The sequence below is a fragment of the Gambusia affinis genome, linkage group LG13, assembly GCF_019740435.1.
Source record: "Gambusia affinis linkage group LG13, SWU_Gaff_1.0, whole genome shotgun sequence".
Taxonomy (NCBI): Eukaryota; Metazoa; Chordata; class Actinopteri; order Cyprinodontiformes; family Poeciliidae; genus Gambusia; species Gambusia affinis.
In genome coordinates this window covers 18,471,216-18,485,735 of record NC_057880.1, presented here as the reverse complement: position 1 = coordinate 18,485,735, position 14,520 = coordinate 18,471,216, and the positions used below count along the sequence as shown (strand labels likewise).

The 14,520-nt window shown below is 39.0% G+C and overlaps 1 protein-coding gene across 3 annotated transcripts in view; it reads left to right on the top strand.

Annotated features, from left to right (window-relative positions):
- The window catches only part of mcu (mitochondrial calcium uniporter), a 61,586-nt gene that overhangs the window by 25,849 nt on the left and 21,217 nt on the right, over positions 1–14,520 (top strand). For all 3 annotated transcript variants that reach the window (XM_044137211.1, XM_044137212.1, XM_044137213.1), the window contains exon 2: positions 1,682–1,792. In XM_044137211.1, coding sequence (XP_043993146.1) covers positions 1,682–1,792 — 111 coding nt within the window. The remainder of the gene's footprint in view (positions 1–1,681; positions 1,793–14,520) is intronic.

Below are 14,520 nucleotides of genomic sequence, written 5' to 3'. Positions count from 1 at the left end.
ATCTGTCTAAGGCACAACCTCTGCACACATTCTGCTGGGAGCCTGTCCTACAGTGAGAAGCAGTCAGCATGTTTATCATATATTTTATTCAAGTTTGCATTGAGACATATTCTTATCTTTTTGCTTTTTCTCAAACATTAATGCACTGAGAGTTCAGGTTTGAGTTGTATAGGCCTGATCATCTCTTTCATCTGCAGGTGTAAGCCGCAGCAGCAGGCTGAATTCCTTGCTGTTTAAAACATAAGCGGCAAATTTCACTTGACATTCAGTCGGCTGCTGAATCAATACAAAAGAGAAATTGCAAGTTGCTGTGGCAAAAATAGCAAATAAAACCAAGTTATCACTTTGAAGTCTTATTTTAAGCCTGTTTTTAGCTCCCAGACATGCGCTGCATATACTGATGTTACTTCATCTCAGTCTGCAACGCAAACATGGTTTTGCAGATTTCTTTTTCTACAAATGAAAATCTAAAAGAAACCAACAGCTTTCAGAAATGAATAATTTAGTAAAATCCAGTTAGCAAATATTCTGACATTAGAGAGTAAACAGCATTGTGAATATCAAGGAGCATGTCAAACGACATAAAAATAAACATTTCGGCCTACATGTGGCAGAAAAGAGACATCAAAATGAACACACTATCCCCACTAGGAATTGGTGGAGGGAGGATCGCTCCTTTAGACTAGCGGCAGCAACAAACTGGCAAACACTTGGTGGAACTGCACATCAGCTGAACTTACCATACAAACTACGTCTTAGTCCATTGCTCCTTATAAGAACGAGTGTAAACATCATAATGGTAGAGAATTGTTGCTGAAAGGGAAAATATCACAAAGAGTAGAAGCTTCTTAAAGAGACAGGTCCAATTTCAAGAAATTGAATGGTGAAGTCAGGCTTCTTAAGTCATGTTTGATATATACAACATTTTTATAACAACTGAAGGTAATAGTTACTTTATCAGGCTCTAAAATGGAACTATGTGCCGGAAAAATACATAATACTGCCCTTTTAACAAGGAAACTGGTGAAAGCTGATTGAAAGATCATTGCAGAATAATCCTAGAAAGCCAAAAGACAAGCAGTTGTTTGACAGAAATCCAGAAGTCCCGTCTGAAGTTTGCCACAGGCCATCAACAAACAGACATCAACAATCTGACTTACATAGACACATCTAACATATAGATATGGTTCTGTTCAGTTGAGGTCAAAATGCAACTTTATGGCATACATCTAAAATACTATTTGTGTGGAAAACTGAACTTAATGACCCGAGCTGCAGCTCCAAAGTTACATTTGAATTGTTTAGATTAAAGCATACTCATGTGTTAAGATGGCCTAATCAAAGTCTAGCTCTAAATTCGGAAGAAATTTCAATATACAAAAAGCTGGTAGAAAAGACCAATGGCTCTTTTGCTGTAGTAAAGTGTTTGACCCATTTGCTTCCACTTTACCATAGAAACTCCAATGAAGATATTAACATTATACACAACTGAATAATAGTTGGTCTATCATAGAATCTCATTACAATACATTAGAATCAGTGGATGGGATGTGACAAAATAAGCAAAAGTTTGAGTGTGAATACATCTACAAGGGTCTGTGCTGGCCTCATTTTCTTTGAGCCAAAGATTTTTCCTTAACTTGACATGTCGGTGTGTGTGTTTGTGTCTTTCCTTCTGCAGGAGGTGCTGCCTGCTACTTTCACCCGTCAGACTGTCAGGAGAGCTCATGGCCTACGGTCAGCAGCCCACTCCACGCTCTTCACCCAGACCACCACTGCCCTGTCTCCACAGGTTAGCGTTCTGCATGCCTCTCTGTGTGTGTTGGTAGATGAAAGTGACATGCACAAATTGATTCCTCATTGTTTGGGTTATTGATTTCTCTGCCATTTCACAAACTCAAATGAAAATCAATATTTTATTGAACCGTGATCAAGCTAGTGTTTGGCCTATTGATGGGTGACAGTAATGAGCCCCAGGAATTTCTGAAATTTCATCATTTATTACACCTGTTGAGTCATTTTAAAGGTCAGCTGGGAATTTTCTTGATCCATTCTGAAGCCACGATTTCAGCCTGTATTGGTTCGGAAAGCTAGCCAGGTTTTGAAACCAGTGTTATTTTGCCACAGAGAAGCAGTTTGTTACCATCAGCAAATGTTTAATGTTTCATCTGTTTGTGGAATGTGTTGCTGTTCATTCAGAAAAATCTCACGTCAAGGCTGCATCAATGATTCAGTATTCACTTGTAGGCTCCAGCTTGTGTCCAGTTTTCTTTTAAATGAGTAAACATTCAGTTTATTTATATTTTTACAGGTATTCATTTACTCAGAAGTGAGATCTTTTTTTGCAGGCAAGTCTCCAGTGCATCTGCAGATTAGCACCAAACTGTTGCAGAGGATTGGTAGCTGAGACCTTCTAACCAAACATGACAGACAGTTCTAAGATCTGCACCTTCTCACCGTTACCACTTTGTCCTTCACTCCCTCGTCTTCCTCAGACCACAACTCTTATTGCTCTGTGTTGCTGTGAGTAAAGGCCGGCTGGAATCCAATAAAGCAGACGCATTAGGTTAAAAAGATCGGCTGAAGGTTGAGTGGGTGTATTTTTTCTTATTTATTTATTTTTCCAGGAAACACACTTGGCCCACTAGCAGAACTTGCACGGGGATTAAAATTTGATGATGAGAGCAGGATATTTGTTCCTTGAGTGCTTGCAGATCTGTGGATATTGGTGCATTATCTCCTCTGACCGTCAATGCAGGGTGTGTATAAACACTCCTGCATTGGCAGGGAGTGGATGTTTGGTGGGCTTTGTTTGAGCTGTTGCGTGTGTATTTATGTCATTGGGTTATGTGAAACATAAAAGTCCATCGTGGGGTTTTGCGGAACATTGTGGGATGCATGCTGAAAGATGAGCGGCACCTTTCTGCAGACTGTTTACATTTTGCACAGGCTCAGAAAGGACAATGTTGGAAATATATGCATTACATCAGGGCTGTCGTAAAAGATTATTTTAGTAATCGAGTAATATATAGATTATTCTGACGATTAACGGATCATAAGAGTAATCTGGTATTTTTGCTTGAGTAGCTCCTTTTTTAAATAGCATTTTATTATTTAAAGTACAATACTTTTTCAACATCACTGATGTTTTCAGCATGATTTTTTTTAAATGCAAAAATAAATGAGAAATAAAACATTCCACATTAACTTTTAAAATCTAAAAAGCGACAATCGAGGCGGAAGAAATTAACATTGATTTATATCGATGGATATTTTACAAGAGCCAAAAACTGGTAAAGTTACACTAATAAGACTGCAGAAAGGAAAGTCAAAGGTTTGGAAGTAAATAACACTTAGCATTCATCAGCAGCTCATTGGAGGAAGAAAGGGCTTTTCACAACACAAAAAAATCACCTGGCAGGAACACAGTCCACTAAATAGTGAAAAATAATTTAACAAGACATTCAACTAATCCTTACAGCTAGGGATGCAAACAATCAATTGACTTACAGCTAACTGTTGAGTAATGGTTTGTTAAATTACAATCAATTCCAGTCGATAAACTAATACCGCATGCTTAGACGTTATTTCAGTGTTGTAGTTTGGCTGCCATCCGACAGAGGGCATCACTTGTCATCCTTATACTGAGGTATTGTAAGAGAAAAAAAAATGGCGGAGAGTGTGTCCCTGAACAGGAAAGTGAAAAGGTCCAAGCAGATTCTAGTGTGAGATGCAAAATCCCCTATAGGCAGTTCTGTTTAGAAATATAAACACTCGACGGGCTCAAGAAGTTTCTGTCCATTCTGTGAAGGAAACTGAATATCTCTGTTGATGGAGGATTAAGTGTTTTATTCTTTTTATCTTGTTCTCTTCTTTCGAGCAACCTAAGAGGTTCTTGTTTGGTTATATTATATAAATATGTATAAAGTTAATAACGTGAGTATTTTACTGACTGTTTATTCAGTCAGTAAAATACAGCTGAGGATGTTTTATTAAAATATGTGATTTAGTATAATTATATTATGAAAAATGAGCCCAATTTGTGTTATGGAAAAATGGTCAATCCCCCTTGATTAAGGAGAAAACATGGGGTTTTAAGAAAAATGGCAGCTTATCGTTTAATCGTTTGTCAATTGATAAGTAAAATCATATCTTTATATAAATTTTTTAGCCAATAACTTGTGCCCTTAGTTACAGCCCGACATTACATACATCGTTGGATAGTAAAAAGGTGTCTGCTGTGTCTCTTGGCCTTAGTCACAAGGGGAAGAAGCAACACAGCTGATGGTGAGCTTCTCTGTTGTCCCAAGTGTGTATCCTTGTGCTGTGTGTCCTCCTGAGGGAGCTGTTTGTGCAGAGGGCAAGGACTGGAGGGAGGAAGAGAGGGTGAGAGGAGACATGTAAGACTCAGCAGGGTGGGTCTGCATTGCCAGGTCCTCATGCCTCGGTTGGGTACAGCTGAAGATGATACTGTCATAACAGGATTAACTGGAGGAAGCAAATATGGTGTATGCAAGCTTTGTATGCATAATAAAGTGGCTCTAAACCCATCTGCCAATATGTGTTCTGCACTGTTTAGTCTTTTTTTTATATTGCAGCCTCTCCTCCATATCTCTCCTCCGTTCTCCTGCATTGCTGCAGTACGGTACACTCGTCTCCTCCTTGCCAAACCAGGCACTCCCTACTTCTCTCCCTCCCTATGTCCCTGTTTTAGCATCCGTCGCTTTAGCTACAGCCTCCCGCGGGGTTCCTGTGGGTCACGGCCAGGTTCACCCTCACGCACGCAAGGCCAGCCTCTGCAGCGCCGCAGTCCTCGGATAAACCTTTCGATGCGTCTGCAGCTCAGCTCCTTGTGAAGAAGAGCGGTGACAGTTGTCAAATGTCAAAGCGGCGGGAGGACGAGAGAGAAATCTCAATGAGGAAGAAACAGAGATGTTTGTCCCTCGCTGGAGCCATGTTGCTTTCTTGCAAGAGGGTTGGAGCTGAGGTTCGCTCCGAAGAGGAGATGGTCCGTATTGAAGCTGACAAAGATGGAGCACGAAGAACATGTAAATCTTTGGAGGAAAAAAATGCATTATTCCCCCATTTAGGCATTTGTTGTTCTGCACTGCAAAAGCACAAAATCTTAACACATATTTTGGTCTAGTTTCTAGTGCAAATATTTTAGTACACTTGAAATAAGACAAAGCTAACATGATGTAAGAGCTTCTTTTAAGTCAATAACTCTATTAATAAAAAAGTACTAGTTATAAGTGAAATAATCTACCAGGGGAACAAAACATTCTAACATAATATGAAAAACATTGTTTAGTTCCACTGGCTGATTATTTAACTTAAAATTAGTACTTTTTCAACAATATAAAGGAATTATTAACTTAAAAATAGCTCATCTAATGTGCTGAAAAGACACTTGAAAGTTGGTCTTGTAATAATAATAATAATACCACAAATTATTGTTATCATCGCCCACCCCTCATGGTTAACTGTGAACACTACGACTCCAGTATCTTTCAGCTTAATAGCCTCCAACCTTTGTTGTTTATTTAGATCCAAGTAATTTTCTTTTCATCCTGGAGTTACAGTTTAGGTCAAACAAAAGAGACACAAGTTTGACTGGAAAATCTGTATTTTCATTGTAAAAATTAATCTGACGTTGAACTCCAGACCTGAACTCTCAATAGAGTCTGAACTCGACGACCAACTTTACCATTTACCAAAAATATCCAGCCAAATTTATGCTCGAAACTTATTGATCGGAACACATTAATTGTAAATGTAATTTTGAATTTGAGTCATTTTTATCAAGAAGGTTTTCTGTTGTTATTTTCTTTTAAATCCAGTTTGGCAAGGATTTTCTCTCCTAGTCTTAAGTGATGTTTCAAATATTTGCTGGTCAGCTGCTGATTTGTGGTTAAGTTGAAATATTTCAAGATGGTTCTCCTCCTTTTTGCACTAGAACATCTGGAAAACAGACCCTCCGCAGACCTAGATACTGGAGAGCAAAGGACAGATGTTAAGTAGATTGTTTAGTCCTTGTGTAAACGCACAAAATGTTTGACTAATGAGTCAACAACCCAGCAGCTCTAATTAACTTCTTTTACTATAAAATCCTTTCCTCATGGAGTATTTCAGGAGAAAGAACTGCAATTAAAATCCGACGGTTTTGATCGTTTGATAAAATAAATGCCTGACATTGACCTGCTATCCCAGCTGCAACAAGCTTCCCGTTTATGTCAAACTTTTGTTTCAGTCAGAGGATCTGAATTTATCGAGCGTCTCCTTGTCTGTTTCAAACCCTTCCTCTCCTTTTAAGGGGTTCGGTCTGAGAGTGCTTGTGCAGTGACATTGATTTGGATTGTAAACAGCCCAAATATGTAATTTGTCTCCAAACAGTGACATTCTCTTACTGAATCTCATTTTGCTTTATTTGTTTGGGTTCTAAAATCACCAAAACTGAGCTATTGATCTATTTATATGAAGGAGGAAAACCTCTGTAGCACTCTGGGAAACTTGACCTTAATAAAAGAAAAATGTTTCTCATTAAATTTCTGTATTATGCCATTTGGTAAACTTCTTTGGACGTTCTTTCCATTTTATCAGATGGATTGAACTAAACCCCAAAACATGCAACTCACATCTGTTTGGTTCTGCTTTTATGATTTCTAAACTTTCAGTTTCAACAAATGAATCCAGTGCGCGCCAACAGACTTACTGAGCTTTAATTAACTCGATGCCTAATTAGGAAGTTGGTTCATTCTCATGTAATTGCCTGTTTTTAATAACAGCGCTCAGTGAGAAGAGTCATTGCTGCTGTTATCAGATTTTCAGGTGCCAGCTGTCAGCAGACGGGACGAAAGTTGAGAGAACCGGAGTTCTAAGATGTGAAGGTTTCATGTCAATGTAGCGCTGACTCAAACTGTCAGCTGAAGGTAAATAAAAACAGAAACGTCAGCTCACGTCTTCAGAACTGCGTTCAGGATAAATGATCTCATGAAGGATTTGATTTACTATACATTTTTTAAATGAAGCTTAATGTTTTTGCATTTTCTGTTTTGTCAGAGCTCCATGTATTTGAAGAAAGGTATTGATCTATGCTGCCTAACCTTTAATTGATTGTTAACAAAACAAGCAAAAAATATGAACAAAAGCATAGACCCCAAATATATTGGTTACTATGCTTTTGTAAATTTCCGGTGCCTAGAACATCAGAGAGAAATGGATTTTCTGTAGGTGAGGAAATAAAAGAAATGAGAGCTGCCATGAGAAGTTCTGAATATTGGAGCTGAATCCGTGAGCATCACTGTAATGGAGTCGCATTCTGTTTCAATGAAAAATGGGATGCGGTTAATTATTTTTTAAAGCATAATGAGTCGATGCCGCTTGGTAGTAAAAATTGGAGCTGATGCTGAAAATAAATCTGTAAACATGTTAGCCGATATACAGAAACACAACAGGAGATCTCACCAGGGCTCCTACTCACACTTCCTCCAACTTCACTATTAAACACCCCACTAATACTGGAAAAGGCTAACACTGAGTCTTTTTTTCTCTCAGTTATAATATCCAAACTGAAGAGTGTTGCTGTCAGTGTGACGTAGTTGCTCTTGCTTTGCTGTATGTTTAAATCAGAAATGTGGCGATAATAAAACAACCTAAATTTGAAAAGTTCTTTACTGTAGTTTCAGAAAGTATTTGCGGTTGTAATTTGCTGGCATCGAAGGATTTCTTTTGTCCCATTTAACACCAGTCATCAGCCAGGGGTCATCCTGTGGCAGGGAGGCTGGCAGGGGTGACCCCTACAGATACACTTCAGTAATCACATGGAGTCTCCTAAACCTCCACTTGCTGTGATAATAGCTCTCAAATTAAGTCTCAGTGCACATTACCGTCATGTGGTGCAGCTCTGTGTTTTCTGAGTGCCTGAAATTATCTCCGAGAAGCAAGAAAAGCTGCAAGGCTTCGTCCCTAGTGGGCAAGGCGATGGGAAGTATTGGGCGCCCTTGTCCAAGTTAATTTGCCAGCATGCAAGCTGGACCAAATCCTTCTGTGACGGATGGAGAACAGTGAGGGAAAGAACAATAGCAGCATGGGGTCAAGCGGTGGAGAAGGCCCTTGAGAATGATGGAGAAAGAAATCACATTGAAATGGGAAGGTATTGAGGAGGAAGGTTACGACAGTGGGCGGCATACTGATGATGAGGATTACGACGACATTGAGGTCAGAAAGATACAGAGGCTGTTTTTGTCACAGTATTAAGGAGGCTGTCTGGCTCAGTGTTTCTCAATTCCAGTCCTCGGGGCCCCCCTGCCCTGCATGTTTTAGGTGTTTCCTTCTGCCACACACCTGGATTGAATCTTTGGGTGATTAACAGGCTCCTGTACTACTTTGTGGCTGCAGAAGACGTCATGCAATCATTTGAATCAGCTGTTCTGGTGTAGAGGCACATCTAAAACATGCAGCGCAGGGGGGCCCCGAGGACTGGAATTGAAAAGCACTGGTCTGGCTTACTTTGATGTTGGTTCAAAATGTCACAAATCGCTGAATTTGAGGCAATTGCAGTTAGCCAGTATCTGATCTGGTAATGCCTTATGAAATTAGGCATGACCTGGTGTTAGATTCTCATGGTAATAGTTAAAATATCCCAGAAAATTTAAAATGGTAAAAAGTACAAACCTTATTTTCTTAAGTAGCAAAGCAAAAAACTGTTACTGCCAAAGCCTGACAAATATATTGGTTACTATGATTATAATGTTATCTAAAACATTTATTTATTGGATGCTTTATTTTGATATATAGTTAAAATGTATGTATCCGTATTCAAAGTTGAAATACATTAAAGAATTAGTTAGAAGGAGAAAACAAGGCAGTTCAGAGCAAAGCCAGAAGTTGCCAAAGAGTGATACTTTTAAGTTTTTTGCAAGCTGACCTTTTGTATTATTGTACAACACAATAGCTGTACGAAGTAGCAAAGTCTGCAGCTCAAAATTTACTTCCAAAGATTTAAAAGCCCTTCACTTTCCTGTAACTTATCATAATGGGTAATGACTACTTGTCAAGGCAGCCTACAAATATTTTTACCGCATGCAGAAACATGTAATTTCTAGTCCTGCTCTGACATGTTTTGTTACACCAGTGTGCACAGGCATACTATAGTCTTTAACCACATTTTAATGTCACATAGGGACTCTCAAATGGTTAAATATCTATGGTTAAATTACCTGATTCTATAAGCATAATATTGAGTATTAAAATGTCAACCCTAGACAAGTTATTCTAAAATAAAAATACATAAATAATTAATGGAGACGTAGTGAAAAAGCAACATACCCAGTCAGGATGCAGCAGAACGCTGTGAATTCTATCCCCTTGATCCCAGTTAACACACACAATTCAAAATCACCACCAAAGCAACATGTATACTGCAAAGACAATTCATAAATTCTCTTTATTGTCATGAATAAAGATAAAAATCCACACGTCATGCCTGACATGTTTTCTATATCCCATCAAACATGGAAAAATAGAAAGCTTACACTATAGCTTTAGTGTACGAACTGTGAACAATTTGACCACTTCCAAACAGTCAAATGGCTTTTTTCTTCAGAACACAGTGACATTGTAGTGAAATTTTTTTCAGCCACCTGACTGACTGTGAGGCCAACTGGAGGGAGAGGGTCACTCTGACACTTTTTCTGGCATTTTATTAAAAGGCCTCTAAAGTGTAGAAATGGTATTACGTAATATTTCTTTGGTTTTGAAGCCATAACGTTTTAAAACCTTGCTGTACCTGCATGCCGGTAACCGATTCATCCTTCGGGGACATTATTTGACCTGTCTCAATGCTGTCAGTTTTGTGAACTCTGTGTTCGGCGTGGCTCCCAGAGCTGTCAAAGTTCTGGCTGTCATGTTGGGTCCAGAGTACCGGTCTGCCCCCAGAGCCGCCTTCCATCTGGTGGCCGGACAGCACGGTAATTTGGCCGCTGTGACTTTTCCTCCGGCTGCTCTGCAGGTGGGCAGAATAACAGGAGCTTCACAGGGACCTGACTTATTTCTGCAAACTGCCCAAAGTGTGTATGAAGGCATGCTGCTCATCACGAGGCCTCGTGGCACAGAGCCTGTGAATGTTTGATGTTTGTTGTGAGGAGCCTGGAGTGTTGCGTTTGCTGTCGACAGCCTGAAAAATAATCCTAGCGTTAGATTCTTTTTATGAACACACAAAATCTTCTCTAAGAGAGATTTATGGTGAGTCAGCAGTATTTGCGTGTTGAGCACAAAAGTACATTTCACAATAGCATTCATCGATTTATTGCTTCAGCATTTTGACAACTAATGGAAAGTATTTGGGGAGTAGACAGCGTCATTGCTAAATGAATGTTATTTTTGAAGGAGATCTATTATTCGAAATTCACAATTTTTACATTTTTGTATTTCCATTTTGTTCTTAGCTGCTTCTAAAATCAGCCCAAGAGCTTAAAAACACTCACCCAGCCTTTTTTTTTTTTTTTGGCATGAGCCATTTCAAAAATCTCCCCAATTGTTGAGTCACCCAGTGCAGTTACCTAGCAACCCCAGTCAAGCCCAGCCGGTTCCATAGCAACCCACGCAGAAGTGCAGCACCTTCGGTCAGCTGGTTTTACCGCTGCATGTTGTGTACAATGGCTGCTGGAAATGACGAATATTTTGTCGTTCACTTACTATTCAGACTTACTATTGCGCTATTCTTGTTGGTTGTGCATAAAGCTCAAATTATGTTTTTCCAAGACGTAGTGTTGTATTATTATGCATCTGTTTGCAGCCATTTTCACATGTGAGTCTCCACATTCAATTGGTGGGCAGCACTTTAAATCCAAACTGCAGCAGCTATTTGGATTTAAAGTGACAAGACACCCTAAAACAGCTCAGTCTAAAAGAAGCTCAAATCAACAGAACTGAGTGGACTAAAATTTCATTGTAGAAGATTGATTTTATGCGGACATGTTTTTTATATGCCACAGAGCTAGCCTAACCTCACCTTTAAGTTTCATGGCTAACTGAAGGCTGTTGGTATCAATGCTAACATTAAGAGATTTGTGCTTGAATGCCTCCTGTATGAATCAGATGTCCAATTCCCTTCCACTCTTTGTGCAGTGTCTGCTCAAATACAAGCCTGATGCTTTCATTATGCCAGTGCTTCAACACGTGCCTATGCTGTGTGTGGCTCACAGAAATGCTGAGCATAATATGTCCACTCTCTGACTCAGCCAAGCGAGCAAGACTCTGAGTTCAGTTTTCCAGACTTTTGGATGCACTAATGAAGCCAGAAGGCCAGTGAGTTGGCTCTGACTTGGCTGGAAATTAGATGTGAGCTTTAGTTTTTATAAATTATTTCATTTTATAGGTCTTGGAATAAAAAATAAAATATGAGAGCTAGAGAAAGAGGTGGAGAAGATTCCTCTCAATTTATTCCCAGGCTCTGCTGCATAAATAACAGATGCTGCTTTTGGAGGAAGTCACAACACTCTGTAAGATACTGTACAAAGCCCTGAATTTCACCTCCTTACAGACAGGAAACGTCGCATGTTGTTGTAGTTTAACCCTCCTTTGTTTGAGAACAACAACCTTGTGAATCTGCTGTTTGTGGCTTGAATTTTGTCTGCTTGTCACGCTAATGTGTCAGATAATTCTCCTAAATCCATAGAAGATGCCCAAAATATGCCAGAAAAAATTAAAAAGCTTTTTGGTTTGGATTTTTTTTTTTGTAGGGTTTTATCTATTCATCCATTGTCTTCAGCTTATCCTTAATAGCTGCCGCCTTACTTGTTAACACAAATAGGAGATCAGCCAATCACATGGCAGCAACTCAATATATCTAGAGATCTTGATGTGGAGGAAACAAGTTGCTGAAATTTGAAAGAAATGTGATTTTTAGGTGACTTTTGATGTCGCATGGTTGTTAGTTTCAGACGGGTTGATGAGTGTTAAAGATATGGCTGATCTGCTGGGATTTTCATGCACAACCTTCTCTGGTTCACTGAGAAAAATCTGAAAAAGACAAGTCCCTCATTGGGTAGTTTTATAGGCAGTTTTTTTATTTTCCTCATTTCACAGTTAACAGTTCGATATTTGAAGTGTTAATACACTATGATCTGTGAAAACTCACTTAGCACATTGTTTCTTGTCTTTTTCATTTTGTGAAGAGTTGGAGTTTCTGTTGAGGTGCGTCACACATCTTGAGATTACAGAAAAATGGTACAACAGTTAAATAAATAAATAAAAAGAATAGCGATGAATAAAATTCTGCATTTGCTCTGGGAGATTCATTTAATGGATCACGTTATAGATGAAATATTTTTCATTTTCATTCAGTGTGGGAGCTCAACTCCAAGGAGAGTGAGCTGAAGGTTGCCTGTACACGGATAAAAAAAAAAGAAGAAGAAGGCGTTCAATATAAGGAGACAAGGCAATGAAAGTTGCTACAGACTGCTTCAGAAAAACAACTTTGTCACTGTGAATCCTCCAAAGCAATATCTGAAGTTTTACAACAGACGTTAAACCTGATGTGTGCAAACCTAAGAAATGTCTCAAGCTGAAGTGAAATGCTTTAAGAATCCAGAATTAGATCTTAACAGCAAAATGTTGGAACCTCTTTTGCAGACAAATAACCATAAATTTTGTTTTTTTTGCCACACAGAAGTTTGTAAATCTTTTAAATGCAAGCTTAGCCAGTAGAGTCGACCTATTGAATACAAATTATTTTGTTCAAACCAGCTAATTGTACCTGATCATAACATAACGCAAATTTTTCTTTCCAATCCCATTGGAAAGCTCAAAATTAGTAATTTACAGTGTAACAGGGGTGTTATTTCTATGCAGAAGTGACTGTTAAAATACGTATCACACAATGAATATTTAAGGCACATAAATACACACTTCTCCGCCATTTCTCAAAGCTACTTTCCACCTTTGTTAGCTTTTGCAGAAGCATGTAGTTGCAACACATTGTGGTTTTGAGACCGTTTTCAAGTAATATGATGGTAATGGCATAATATTACAAGTACATACTCTCTAAAAAAAACAATAAGCTTATATTTCTAGCAAACAGACTACTTCAGAAAAACAACTATATCATTGTGAATCCTCCAAAGCGGTATAACACTGGAACTGGGTGACATTTTAAATGTCCAACATAAATATATGAAACAACCAAAACGAAAACTAAAATGCATGCTGAAGTCTCTAACAAAATTGCCCTTCAAAAGTTTTAGTCTCTAGTTGAGACCAATTCACAAGATGGGACCCTTTTTCATCCAGTCTTTAGTAAAGAGAGAAATAAATGGGAAAAACAAAAATGCAAATGGAAACTAAGCTTGTTTTAATATATCATGTGATTAATTGATTTATTGCTTATTGTGACTGACTTAGAAATAAGACTTCAGTAGTGTGTGTGTAGCAGTATTGATTTATGTGGAATACTTGTGAAACAAAGGAGCCACAGTCCCCCACCTTTTCACGCTTCTGTTTCCAGATCAACCATGTTGCTCATCGACGAGGTCAGGGTTAGTGTGTTTATCATTCATTCGAAAACAGGACTACCTTTGGATGCATTCGATAAATACTGGTGAGGTCACTTTTCCTTCAAAAAAGAGAAAAGTGGAAGAAGAAAAACAATGAGTAAAATGGTTTGCTTGTCAGCTGAACAGTGTGTTACTGAAATTAACACTGAAACAAGCAGGTAGTGCCATCTGGTGTATGAGCTTTCAAACAAGGTCTCCCTGTGCCTGCAGACTGACCACACAAGCACACATGCAATAAATGCATTATGTGCAAATATGTACACATCATTTATGCAAACACGGTTTTCAATAATTAAGCTGCTCTTATTTCAGAGGTTATCCAGCGTGTGCAGATGCTGCTTCTTGGCACGATACAGTCCTTGGCGGTGTCGCCCTGCAGAGCAGCGTGCCGCACGGCTGCCTGTCTTCTAATCACAAGGCAGTAAAACCTGCACTGCTTATTAATAATGCATCATGTTCCAGTGTTGTTGGTCCCAACGAGGAGTGTGTAAATGTGTGCTGGAAGGATGGCTATTACACTGCAACTGGCCCATATGTCGAGGAACAGATTCATCCACAGTTGAGATCTTATCCCATGGATTAGGCAGGCCATGAGTCTGAATTAATTAATCAAAGCTTGTTCTTGAGTCTGAAAGGCAATTTATTGAAACGCTTTGAAAGATTAAGCAAAAATTATTTAGATCTTGCTGTGTGACTGGGGTCAGATTTCTGACGGCTTCATTGGGGAAAAGTTGTTTTCAAGTCTGCATTGCAGTGGAGCGAACAGATTAGTGGGTGCTTTCACAGGCCACGGCTTGCTCCGTCACGGTTTCCCTCACACGGTGCGTGAGCAGAGATTACTTAGCGGCGAGGCTTTCAAAGAATGACACTGCACATTTTACATCTTCTAATGGCTTTTCCAAGGCAAGCAACACAACCTGTAGAAAAGGCAGAGATTTTTCTTGTTATATAAGCTCATCACCGCTGA